This window comes from Eumetopias jubatus, unplaced genomic scaffold, assembly GCF_037043125.1.
Source record: "Eumetopias jubatus isolate StellerSeaLion01/CBP00866 unplaced genomic scaffold, mEumJub1_p1.0 scaffold_6, whole genome shotgun sequence".
Lineage (NCBI taxonomy): Eukaryota > Metazoa > Chordata > Mammalia > Carnivora > Otariidae > Eumetopias > Eumetopias jubatus.
This window is the reverse complement of record NW_028274812.1, coordinates 52,989,733-53,002,037: the sequence shown is the minus strand read 5'-3', so window position 1 is coordinate 53,002,037 and position 12,305 is coordinate 52,989,733. Positions and strand designations below refer to the sequence as shown.

The following is a 12,305-nucleotide window of genomic DNA, read 5'->3' as shown; positions in this document are numbered from 1 at the left end:
TTTTCGTTTTCTTTAGAGAGTATCACTATCTGACATACTATATATCTTACTATTTTTTCTGCTACCCCTTCACCACCACCCGATTTCCCCAACTGAATGTAAGGACCATGAAAGTGGGGGGACTTAATGTGTTCACAGCTCTATCTATAACTCATAGAACATACAGAATAGCTCTCAAATGTTTATAGAGTAAATGAATCTTCAAAGGTGAATATTCCAAACTATGAATGTAGTATTCTTATTTATTAAGTTCTGCTTTTATCTTTCAGTGAAGTTTTAAAGTTTTCTTTACATTGGTCTTACATTTCTCGTTTTATTCATAGATATTTTATACTTTTATATTCTTTTGAGCAAAACTCCTTTACATTTCAATGGAATGCTATAATTTGTGTAATATATCGCTCTTGTATCCAGCCACAAGTATCTGGTTAAGGAAGTTTTCCTTCCATTTCAACTTATCAGACTTTAGAAATGGACATAAGCTAGCCTTACTTCAGGGCTCCTACATATCAACTTTTGATGTCCTTCTGAAACAGGGCTGAAATTAGGGACATTAGAATGAGACCTTGCCCTGCCTTGATTTTTTTTTTTTGCAGCCAAAGCCACTAAATTTTAAGAGAAGACTCTTACACCAAGGTATACAACAGTGTTTTTAAATTGCATGTAGTAACCTATCAGACCATGGCCATCATTTAAAAAAGCTAAGCTGAAGAATATCAGCACTATCACAGAGTAAGTACTGGTTTATGAAGCTTTTGTTATATGTACACGTGTGATGATGAAAATATGTATTATGAGTCAGTAAAAGAAAAAAAACTGCAAATACAATGATATATGAGATGTACTGAGGAAGACAAACTTGGCAAGGTGTGGGGTGGGGGGGCAAGACTGAATAGGAAGATGAGGGAAAGGAAGGAAGTAATAGCAAAAGACTTCTGAGAAGTAAGCGTTATCCAAGTGTGAGTCAGCAAAGGCCTCAACTGGGCCATTAAAGTAGACAAGAGAAGAACGAGTTCTAAGGAAAAATTACAGACTTCACCCATCTCCCATAAAATAAGACAAAACTGAGCTACTAGAAAAAAAGAAGCTATACTTGCTTTTATCCCCTTCATTCAAGGTAAGTTTTCTGAAAGGTCCTTAAAACATTAAAATCCAGAGTGTTTAGGGGCACCTGGGTGGCTCAGTCGTTAAGCGTCTGCCTTCAGCTCAGGTCATGATCCCAGGGTCCTGGGATCGAGCCCTACACATTGGGCTCCCTGCTCTGCGGGAAGCCTGCTTCTCCCTTTCCCACTACCCCGCTTGTGTTCCCTCTCTCACCGTGTCTCTCTCTGTCAAACAAATAAATAAATCTTTTAAAAAATAAATTAATTAAAATTCAGTGTTTGGCTTTAAAATCCCATTACAAATAATTCTTACCTTGCTCTCTCTTTCTAATTCACTTCGCAGCCATTCAAAGTCACTGTATCTTCTTCTAACAGTAGATTCCTTCAGCTTGAAAATAGGCAGATTTGTCTGAAATTAAAAAAAAAAAAAAATCACCCCTAAGTTGAAGCATGGGACAGGGACTTCAAAAACAGGGCTGGGGTGGGGAATCTGTTTATCAAACTGATAATACGGCAAGTCTGGTTACCTTAAGATAAGAAAATCATAAAGTTATTACGACGACATTTTACCTCTAACAAAATAAAACTTGGCTAAACATTAAACAAGTATATTATTTACACTGGAGTACAACTTTTAAAATGCATGTCTGCACATAGGCTTTAGGTAAGGTCATTCTGCCTGTGGTCAGTTACATAAATAAGGGCCATTTTTTTCAATTTCAGTGAGCTGTAGAAATGTCAACTGAACAGGGGTGTGATAAAGCTAGCAGCTCTGATAGTACCTTACCATACAATGCTCACAGGGAAAAGAGACCTTAACTGCTTTGACATGATATACAAAATACTTTATTATTATGACTAGATTAGAAGTTTCACAACGAAAGAAATGAATAAAGGATTATGCTTAATGTTCTTCTAAAAATGCCAGAAACTAGCAGGGAGACTGTTTAATGTCTGCATTGTTACTACTAGTAGGAAATCAACAGTCATACACATTAGATCAGGTTCAGAGACCCACAGCTTTATAGGCTGAGGGCAACTTGAAGAATTGAAAACGTAATGCCCAGTACTTTGGGGTTACGTTGGAACGGAGACTATCCCTTATAAGACTGCAAGGACCACTTATGTCAACTTCTAAAAGTAACAAGAAAGATTTTTATTATCTTTTTCTGATCCCTATAACAAGAGATTAAACTATACCAGGATTAAGGACTATTAGCAGAAGCAGTATACCACCATGATTTTATTATCAAGAATAGAATTTAAAGTGCACATATCACAAAGTTTATATGGCAATTAATGCCATACATACCATGCTGAAAATGCTGTTTAATACTATATACTCTTAGATTATATTTTGTTTTTAATTTGGTCTTTGCACTTGTAGAACAGCAAACTGTTTTACAGCTGAAAAATAAAAGGTAAGTGTCACCAGAAAGGACATCATCCATCACGTAAACCTTACTCTTAAGAAAATGTCAATCATTTGTTAAACTTAATGCCACTGCTAAGTTATTGTCATTCAGCAAAAGAAAAGCTTTTTATTCAGGGTCTTAAACCCATTTTGTAGTAGGTCTCAATTTTTTCCAAAGTGTATTAACTTCTCCGTGTTGTATACCTTATAGCTTGGAATCTACAGATGCTATTGGGCATAACACTGGATAGGTTTCAAGCATGAAACCAAATCTCACAAGAGGTTTAAAAGCACTTGAATTTTCTTTCCCAGGTAACCACAACATTTGTTCATTGTATTAATGACTAAGAGCAAAATTGCACATAACAAGACTCTTATTATACTAAAAGTCAAGCTTATATTTAGAGATGCTGGCTTGCTGTACAGAAGGGTATTCTCATTCCCCACAGGGAATAAAATTAGGTCCCCTGGGGAGCAGGATGATAATTCCCAGAAAGAAAGCACTGGATTATTTCTCTCTAATTTCACCCATTGGCTTTTTAACCAAGTTCACCCTTCCGCACTAAAATATTAAGTCTTTGTAAGTGTCTAAAGATAGAAAGGCTTTTATAGAATTGAGTGTTTTCTGCAGGTGAGATTTTACATTTTGAATTCCCTCCTCTCAAATTACTTTACAAAAGGGATTAGCTGCTCTCTTTATTCAATATGTTAAGATCAAGCTTGTGAAAAGAGTTCCCTAAGAATTTTCATACTTCTGGGTACGGAAGTCCATAAAGTTAATCTCTGAAACAACATATCAAGCTTACAGGTACAATGTTGAGGGAAGAGTGCCAATTCAGCTCATTTTACCTTCCATTTTCCCTTTTGAACTTTTGACACAATCATGATTATATCTGATTCACTTTAATAAGAGGGGAGTGGGAAGGAGAAAAAGTCCATGACTGGCTAATAATGATAAGATTATATATAAAAAAGGGTCACAGTTAAAGAAAATCTTTGTATTTAGTTTGCTCTCTGGCTATGATTTTTCTTTACATGAAGACTGCTTTCAAGTTTTGATAAAGTCACATCACGTAATTCTTAATATTATTTGCCCATTACATTTGGAGTGGCAAGTTTGCCAGTTAACTTCCTCCTGATCAACACCAACATCTTTCAACTCAACTTGATCAAAATAAAAATGAAAAAATGTGGAGGCGTTTTCTTTAAGCCCTGCTGATTATAAACTCTTGATCGGTCACTTTCAACTTATTTAACCCTCATAAAATGGTTCATTTTGGTTTTCTAAATAGAGAAGAGTAAGGATGATTACTTTTTTACTACAGTTTTAGGAGGACTCACAACTATTTTTACAATTTGGGAACATTTATAAAAGGGCTAGTGCTACTAGGTAAGTTGGGGAATATAATGCCTGAGATGGAGCCCTAACCCTTTTGAAATTTATAATATATCAGGGAGGTTAAAGGACAAGCACACAAAACATTTAAATTTACGTGGTTAAAACTACCATATACCATAAACCAAAAAAAAAAAGTTGGAAGACCAAGAACAAATTGTAGACAAAATATCTGCAACATAAAACAAAGGGATAATTTTATTAAAATGTAAAAAACTTAGAGACCAATTAAGGATAAAGATGAATAACCTGACAAAATGGGCAGAACACAGAAAGACTAACGGCCAATAATGTTCAACTTCACTCACACAAGAAATGCTAGTTAAAACAGTAAGATCCCATTTTCACTCAGACAGGCAGGTATTACATTTTAATACCTAGTGATGATGAGGAGAGAGAGAAAGACAGACATTTGAAAAATCTGCTGATGGTAGTGAAAACTGGTACAACCTGTAAGGAGGGCATTTTGGTGACATCTATCACTCTTTTAAATGCGTGTACCTTAAAAATAAGATGAAAACAGGGAGGCAAACCATAAGAGACTCTTAACTGTAGGAAACAAACAGGGTTGCTTGAAGGGAGGTGGGTGGGGGATGGGGTATGGGTGATGGGCATTAAGGAGGGCACTTGATGGAATGAGCACTTTTTGTTTGTTTTAAATACTTTATTTTTTTATTATATTTTGAAGATTTATTTATTTATTTATTTGACAGAGAGAGAGAGATACAGTGAGAGGGAACACAAGCAGGGGGAGTGGGAGAGGGAGAAGCAGGCTTCCCGCGGAGCAAGGAGCCTGATGCGGGGCTTGATTCCAGGACCCTGGGATCATGACCCGAGCCGAAGGCAGATGCCCAATGACTGAGCCACCCAGGTGCCCCGAGCACTGGGTGTTATATGCAACTGACGAATCATTAAATTCTACCTCTGAAACTAAAAATAATAATAAATAAAGGCATTTATCTTTTAAGCCAACAATTCCACTAGGAATTAATCCTACAAATATTTCCACATAGACAAAAATATATCGGTATGTAGTTTACTTAAGCATTGTTCATGTAATAATAAAACAAACAAAATCTATTAAACTGTTACAAACATAAAATGAAATATACAGCTTTTACAAACTAAAATTCAGCCATAGGCTGATCAGAAAGCCTGCTTGATATGTGTTAAATAGAAGTTTCAGAGCATGCGACTTTTTTTTTTTTGAGCATGTGACTCTTGATCTCAGGGTAATGAATTCAAGTCCCACGTTGGGAGTAGAGATTGCATAAAAAAATAAAATCTTAAAAAAAAAGTTTTAGAACAGTATATACAGTATGATACCATTTGTGTTATAAAAGCACAAAGGAATTGATACTGGATTTGGCCAGTATTCTTTTAACACATGGAGTAAGCCATACTGTAGGAAGACAGTTGAGAACAGTGTGAACTACATGCTGAGTATTCTAAAGCACAGATCATGGGAAAACTGATAAGGTTAAACTGTGCCCTGAGTATCTGGTTAAGGTATGTATCTATTAGCACCAGGAGTTAATAAACATCTCTGAACAGGAAAATAACTTTGAAGCAGAAAAACAGCACAGAGAAATTACCACAAAAGCTGAAGCCACAGAACTGGACAGATTAGCTTTATGTTTGTGCATGAGGGGCATTAAGTACAGCTGGTTCTGTTCTCATCACAAGAAAGAAAAATTTTTTGTTAACTATGTATGGTGGGAGATGTTAACTAGACTTATCACAATAATCCTTTCACAAAGTATGCAAATATGGGATCATTATGTTGTACACCTGAAACTAATGTAATATGTCAACTGTATCTTTTTTTTTTTTTTTAAGGTTTATTTAGTTAAGTAAGCTCTCCACCCACCATGGGGCCCAAACTCACAAACGGGAGATCAAGAGTCACTAACTCTTCCGACTGAGCCAGCCAGGTGTCCCATGTCAATTATATTTTAAGAAAAAAAAAAATAAAACAGTTGGTTCTAGCCATTTCTAAGGTTTATCCGCTTGACGAATATGCACAAGAGCCAGACTACTGAGGCAAATTAAAGCAAAAATTCCTTATAGGTTTTACTTTGAATTTCATTTAAACTGCTTTATAGACTTATCCAGAGAGAAATAAAGTGGTGAATTCTGAAAGTAAACGTAAATCAGACTTGGGCGCCTGGGTGGCTCAGATGGTTGAGCGTCTGCCTTCAGCTCAGGTCATGATCCCAGGTCCTGGGATGGAGTCCCGCATCAGGCTCCCTGCTCCTTGGGAGCCTGCTTCTCCCTCTGTCTCTCTCTCTCTCTCTGTCTCTCATGAATAAATAAATAAAATCTTAAAAAATAAAATTAAAAAAAAAAACATAAATCAGACTTAAATATGGTTAACTTATTTAAGATGACCAAAACTTTGGAAACTTTTAAAAGGCAACATTTAGTATTCTCTCATCCTGACATTCATTTTTTCCCCTTAATTTTAGAAGTTGTTCTAAATTGCTCAGACTGAGCATAAACTAGAAACCACTATTTTCTGCCTAGCTACTGTTATTTTACCTAATAGGTAAAAGTGTCAAACTCAGCCATTTGTATACAATGACAATTTTTTATTTGGAGGAACAGCAATCAGAGACAGGCAAGATCAGAGACAAGTAAAACTAAAGTCCATCAGGCAAGAACCATAAACTGAGCCATAATCTTTACCTATCTGTATAGGTACCTACTATTAGTAAATGCTGACGGTGAGTTTGAGTAACCTTGGTCTTTTCAATTGCATTCATGTAACTGTGAAAACTGTACAACCTATGTTTCATTATATATCTGAAGCAAAGACACAGGCTCCTAGAAACACATCAACTATTCTCATAAGATCTATGTAAGAAATCCAGTATTAACAATAATTTAAAATTATGTCAGGGCTATGGCCCAAACTAACATTTAAAAAGCAAAGAATTAGGGGCGCCTGGGTGGCTCAGTCATTGAGCATCTGCCTTCAGCTCAGGTCATGATCCCAGTGTCCTGGGATCGAGCCCCGCATCAGCTCCCCGCTCCGCGGGAAGCCTGCTTCTCCCTCTCCCACTCCCCCTGCTTGTGTTGCCTCTCTCGCTGTGTCTCTGTCAAATAAATAAAATCTTAAAAAAAAAAAAGCAAAGAATTATAATTATCTGCCTCTCAAAAAGATAAGAAGGTTGCCAAGAAGTCATAAAGTCTGTAAAAACCATTTTATCCACTGGGGAACCAGGGTAGCTCAGTCGGTTAAGTGTCTGCCTTCAGCTCAGGTCATGATCCCAGGGTCCTGGGATCAAGCTCCAAGTTGGGCTCCCTGCTCCACAGGGAGTCTGCTTCTCCTTCTCCCTCTCTCAAGTAAATAAAATCTAAAAAAGACCAAAAAAACAAAAAATCCTGATTTTATTCACCATTCCAAAATATGCCTTTTTAATTATTACAACCCAAATACTAGTTAATATGTCACCACTACTTATTAACATTTTTGGGGGGAATGCCTGGGTGGCTCAGATGGTTAAGCATCTGACTCTCGGTTTTGGCTCAGATCATGACCTCAGGGTCACGAGATCAAGCCCCTAGTGGGGCTCAGTGCTCAGTGCAGAGTCTTCTTAAAACTCTCCCTCTGCCCCTTCCCCCTACTCTCTCTAAAATAAATAAATAGATCAAATAAATCAAATCAATAAATACATGGCACAATGTTAAAAAGTCAAAGAAACAAACCAAAATCTCTATATCCTACCCCTACTACTAAAATTAAAGACATCAGTGGTTCTTAAATCAAGTGATGCTTCAGGATTACCTAGGTACTTTGAAACAATTTCTTAAATAGAAGTATAATGTAAGTATAGAAGAGTGAACAAATAACATCGAGGGTATAGTTTGTTAAGTTTTCAGATGGTAGCCATCTGGGTAGTCTTTAAAAACAAACAAAAAAACCAGTCTTGAGGCCTGCCTCAGAGCAACTAAATCAGTTTTTAGGGGAATGAACCCTTTAAAAGATTTTATTTTTTTTAAAGATTTTATTTGACAGAAAGAGAGAGAGCACGTGTGCATGTGTGACCACAAGCAGGGGGAGTGGCAGGCAGAGGGAGAGGGAGAAGCAGACTCCCCACTGAGCAGGGAGCCCAATGCAGGGCTCATTCCCAGGACCCTGGGATCATGACCTGAGCCAAAGGCAGATGCTTAATCGACTGAGCCACCCAGGCACCCCAAGATTTTACTTATTTTAGAGAAAAAGAGAGAGGGCAAGCTCAAGGAGAGGGAGAGGAGAGGGAGAGGGACAAGCCGACTCCGCACTCAGTGCAGATTCAGGACGCAGGGCTCAGTTCCACAACCACAAGATCATGACCTGAGCTGGAATCAAGAATCCAATGCTCAAACGACTGAGCCACCCAGCACCCCGGGAATGAACCTTTTAAAAAAGTTCCCCAGGTGATTAACATACAAGTTTAGAAACTACTACTATCACATGTCTGATTGGTTCAAACGATCATCCAACAAGCAGCTAAACCAGTGCTTTGATGGAAATTTATAGCTGTAAATGTCTGCATTAAAAAAGAAGAATATCTCAAATGAATAAACTTCCGTCTTAGGAAACTAGAAGAACAAACTAAACACAAAACAAGCAGAAGAAAGGAAATAATACAGATCACAGTGGAAATAAATGAAAAAGAGAATAGAAAAATAGAGAAAATACAAATGAAAAGCATTCAATGCAGGGCGCCTGGGTGGCTCAGTCGGTTTGGCATCTGCCTTCGGCTCAGGTCATGATCCCAGAGTCCCAGGATGGAGCCCCGCATAGGCTCCCTGCTTGGCAGGGAGTCGGTTTCTCCCTCTGCCCCTCACCCTGCTTGTACTCTCTCTCTCAAATAAATAAACCTTAAAAAAAAAAAAGCATTCAATGCTTCAGATAAAGAAATGAGATTTTAGTCAAATTTAAGATTTTTACTATCTTGTTTTACAAAACTTTATAGTAGTCATACTATTCCTTCTGCAGTCAAAGAAAATCAAAGTCAGTAACCCTACTCTTTCTCATTCTAACGATCAAATCTTAGAGATTCATTCAGTGTAAAAGTACAGACTTTGTAATATTCTATGTTACAAACAGTGGTTAAGAGCTCAGTCTCTGTCTAGGTTCAAATTCCAGCACTGTCATCACATAGCTGTATGACTTGGGCTAGTTAATCTATTTTTCAATTTGCTCATCTATAAACGGGGGATAATAGCGTGAAAGTATATCAAAATCGATGGTTTAGAAGTTGAACTAGCCCAATTTCTTTTCTACTGCTTGGGAAATCATTCAAGGGATAAATATTTTGAAATAAATTAGATGTGTGGTTCTGGAAGGCCATGTTCTTATAATCATAAGAATGATGTTGTAATGATAAAATGAAGTAACATATATAAACATGCTAGAATCATACACCCAACAACTGCACAGGAAGTCTAAGTTGTTTTTCTTACATTACCCCTTTTGTATCTTTTAAAACTCAGCAAAAAGTTCTCATAATACTCTCCTTTACCTTTAACCAATTGTTATTATTGTTACATTTGCTTTCTCAAACTTCCAAATGCAGTTATTTTTGCTGAACCATTTGAGAGCTAACTGCAGACATCATAACCCTTTACCACTAAGCACTTCAGTGTGCATTTCCTAAGAACATTCTTTTATATAACCACAGAATAAGGACCAAATACAGGACATTAACATTGATATACAGTCCATATTCAAATCTTAACAGTTGTCCCTTTAAAACTTTTTAAAAATCGGAATCCAATTAAGAATCAAGCTCTGCCTTGTTGTGTCTTTAATCTCTTTTAATTTAGAACAGTCTTCCTGATGCTTTGCCATTCAAGACACTGACAATTTTAAACACTGAAGGGCAGATATTTGAGATACATTATACATTTGAGTTTGTCTGTTTCCTCCTGACCAGTTTCATGTCCTGTATTTCTGGCAGGAATGTTCCCCAATGGAAGGACTGTTGAAGCCTTCTCAGTACATCACATCAAAAGACATGATGTCAGTTTGTCCTATTACTGGATCACCTGATTAAGGTTAAGTCAGCCAGATTTATCCAACGTAAAGTTACCTTTTCTTCCTCTTCACAGTAAGTTTTTTTTCCTTATTCTTGCACTTGCTGTCTAATAAAATTTAGTGCCATTTGGAATTTATCCACTTAAATTTAAAGCTTATAGAATCGTCAGAGCACAGAATGAATCCTGCTTCTTGGAGAAATTCACATTTTTAGGTAAAGTTATTTGTCTCACTTCAACCATGAGGAGACTAGCTTACTGCACTACCAAATAATAGTGTCAACATACAGATATGTTAAGTACATTTTGTTCACAATTTGATTTACTAAATAGATTCAGAAGAGGATTTATAGTCTATTTGGCTAAAATGAAGCCCTGGATATTTGTACTTGCCTTAGGAGAATATTCAGGGCAATTCTCAAGCTTCTGTGTATCTTGCCTTTTCATTTGCAAGAGGAAAATATATTTTGCAGAGCACATGAAAAGGTAATGGACTAATTACACAAGATACCTGGGACATTCAGACAATTCCAAAAGAATAAGACTAAAAACTTGAAGAAAACTATTCAGTATTATCTGTTATAATAATATACCAGAAACAAAACTCCAAAGGGATGAAATGTTATGAGATGTCTGTACACCTGTACTCTAAAACTGCTATTTAGTGGTGAGCATGGCATAACCTTATAGACTCTGAATCATGATGTACACCTGAAACTAATAGAACATTGTGTCAACCATACGCAAATATAAAAAATTTTTAAACCCTACCATTTATATAAAAGAGAAACCAGTCATTTCCCAAAAGGTATTACTAATGACAAAGAGTAAAATCATCAGGAACCCAAATAGATATTATATACTATACAGCAGATTTTTGAAACCATGGTACAGACCTCTAAAAAAAGTGCTCCCTTCACATTTAAGCAGAGGAAACTGTCACACTGGTCTCCAAAAAGCTGGGTCTTACACACTTACACAGGCTGACCTATTAAAGTCAGCAGCTCACAGATACCCTATATGTAACCCGATTATCACTGATAGTCAAATAGAAAACCAAGCCTCAAAATGTGATCACCTGAATATAGCTTAACAATAGATATCAGAAAAATGTTTACTAGGTGTTTCTAGTATTTCTTCAGATAGTGTCACGTATACATTTGAAGAAAGAGACTGGCAACAACATCAAAAGTATACTCAATAGACCTTACTCTATTTAACCAATCCTAAGAGATGTAAATGGATGCCTTACTCCGGTTCTCATTAAAGGGCTGCATTTCTCCAAATATCTACATCTAGAGATAAAAGATAAGCTGAGAAGTGCTTAAGCTATTATCTGGCCCGTCAGTACTTCTGATACTTGTTTTACCCAATCTGGAACAGCATGAATAACTGGAGATATGGTTTATAACCTAGATGAACTCTAAATATGGCTGGGGAGAAGTCATTTAAGTGAAGAATAAGCTTTTAGTCCAGAGAACCTTTGAAATGTAGATTGTCAGTAAGCCAAGGTATTTAGTTTAGTTTCTTTCTTTAAAAAAAAAAATAAATAAAATAAGGACATGGCCTTCCAGTGATACAATTTCCCATTATTTTAAAAGAAGTATTCTTTTTTTTTAAAACTGAAGTATAGTTGACATACAATATGATATTAGTTTCAGGTGTACAACATGAAAGAAGTATCCTTTACAGCATAATATCCAAAACAGTAAAGAAGAAATTATCTAGACTGCTTTAATGCATAAATCAAGTAATTCCATATACTTTTCCTACTTTGACCACATTCTTCATTTGCGAATTGGCAACAAGACTCATTTGTGAGCTCATGCAAGGTTTTCACCTTTAAGGAAACTGCAGTAATAATTCCACTGTAAAGAAAAATTTGTTCCTAATAGTTCATGAATATTTATACAATCCCATATAGGCTTCTGAAAGGAAACTGCTTATTAATAGTCTACGACCTTTTTTGAACGATTTGAAAAGTGCAGAACTATTTTCTGTATCTTCCCCACTTGCCTCACGGTGGAAATTGTCTCAAGAGTTGTAAACACCCACCCATTCCCACACATCCCAAGTGCCACCACCTACAGAATCTCATTCAAATTAGTCTGAGGTGGAACTCGAACATCCGTGTTTTTAGGTAATTCTAAGGTGCAGCCAGTGTTGAGAATCAGTGCCCTAGAACCACTGTCCTAGACCTACTAACTGTGAAACAGGGTACGGGAGCTAAGGAATCTGTATGATCACCAAGTCATTTTAGTTTAGCCAGAATAATTATAGGCAATATTTTACCTCCTCAAGTATAGTGATTTGGAACTAACCATTATGAGAATAACTGGAAATGGGATGCAAAGTCATTGTAGGT

The 12,305-nt window shown here is 36.5% G+C and overlaps 1 protein-coding gene across 2 annotated transcripts in view; it reads right to left on the bottom strand.

Moving 5' to 3' along the window:
* The window catches only part of SNX3 (sorting nexin 3), a 46,403-nt gene that overhangs the window by 6,942 nt on the left and 27,156 nt on the right, over positions 1–12,305 (bottom strand). For both annotated transcript variants that reach the window (XM_028104178.2, XM_028104177.2), the window contains exon 2: positions 1,417–1,512. In XM_028104178.2, the coding sequence (XP_027959979.1) occupies positions 1,417–1,512 (96 nt within the window). The remainder of the gene's footprint in view (positions 1–1,416; positions 1,513–12,305) is intronic.